The sequence below is a fragment of the Sphaeroforma arctica genome, assembly GCF_001186125.1.
Source record: "Sphaeroforma arctica JP610 unplaced genomic scaffold supercont1.579, whole genome shotgun sequence".
Taxonomy (NCBI): Eukaryota; class Ichthyosporea; order Ichthyophonida; genus Sphaeroforma; species Sphaeroforma arctica.
The window spans coordinates 13883-15003 of record NW_014039979.1 but is presented as its reverse complement, the minus strand read 5'-3'; the positions used below and the strand labels follow the sequence as shown (position 1 = coordinate 15003).

The 1121-nt window shown below is 49.2% G+C and overlaps 1 protein-coding gene across 1 annotated transcript in view; it reads left to right on the top strand.

The window, feature by feature from the left end:
- The window catches only part of SARC_07373 (hypothetical protein), a 16565-nt gene that overhangs the window by 9324 nt on the left and 6120 nt on the right, over positions 1-1121 (top strand). Inside the window, exon 13 of the mRNA XM_014298690.1 lies at positions 168-406. Within this exon, the coding sequence (XP_014154165.1) occupies positions 168-406 (239 nt within the window). The remainder of the gene's footprint in view (positions 1-167; positions 407-1121) is intronic.

The window sequence follows — 1121 nt, the reverse complement described above, 5'->3', positions numbered from 1 at the left end:
GTGTGTGTGTATGTTTGTATGTATACATTAATATAGATATATATATGTATTTGTGTGTGTGTGTGTGTGTATGTATGTATGTTTGTATGTTTGCATGTGTTATATATATATATATATATATACCCACTCCGTTCCTCGCTCACTCTACCCACCCACCTATCCCCCAGGAGCCTAAGCTGCTCAAGTCCGGCAATGAGGCGTACACTGAAATGGCCAAGGAGATGGTGAAGGTGGGTGTGTCGTGCGAGTTGTTCCTGTTCCCCAATGCCTTTGCTGATGTAGCTACTCTGGGCGAATTCTCTCACCTCACCGGGGGACACTGCTATGTGTACCCGAAGTACAATGCAGCCACCGATGGCCACAAATTCAGTGCGGAGCTGGGACGAGCGATATCTAGGCCTTTCGGGTAGGTGCGATGTCGAGCTGTGACTGGGGGTGTGCGTGTGTATGTGCATGCGCGTGTGCGTATGCGTGTGTGGATGTGTGTGAATATGACGGCATTAAATACTGTAGAAATGTATATACGTGCATGCACAGAGACTGAGTTCTCTCATCATTTGGGGCACACTGCTACGTGTACTCTAGGTACAAGGCAGTCACCGATGACCGCAGGCTCAGTACGGAGCTTGGATGAGCGATCTTCAGGCCTGCGGTATATGAATAAGGACGTTTACCATAGACAAGTATATGGTGTACTTTTGTCAACTTACGCTCTAGAAATATATCGAATTCTCTCATCTACGAGACTCTTCTATGTGCGCGTGCGAGTGAGGGCTTGCAGGCCTGGCAGTACTACTACAACTTTCTGTATGCTTAATCCTGTGATCATACAGATGTGCTTGCTGCACTCTCACTCACCTCTGCCCTTGTACATTGCCCCAGGGCATTCACCCACTCACACGTATCACTACCACTCACACCCACTCACACCCACTCACACCCACTCACACGTACCACACCCACTCACACGTATCACACCCACTCACACGTATTACACCCACTCGCACGTATCACACCCTCTCACACGTACCACACCCTCTCACACGTACCACACCCACTCACACGTATCACGCCCACTCACACCCACTCACACGTATCACACCCACTCACACGTATCACAC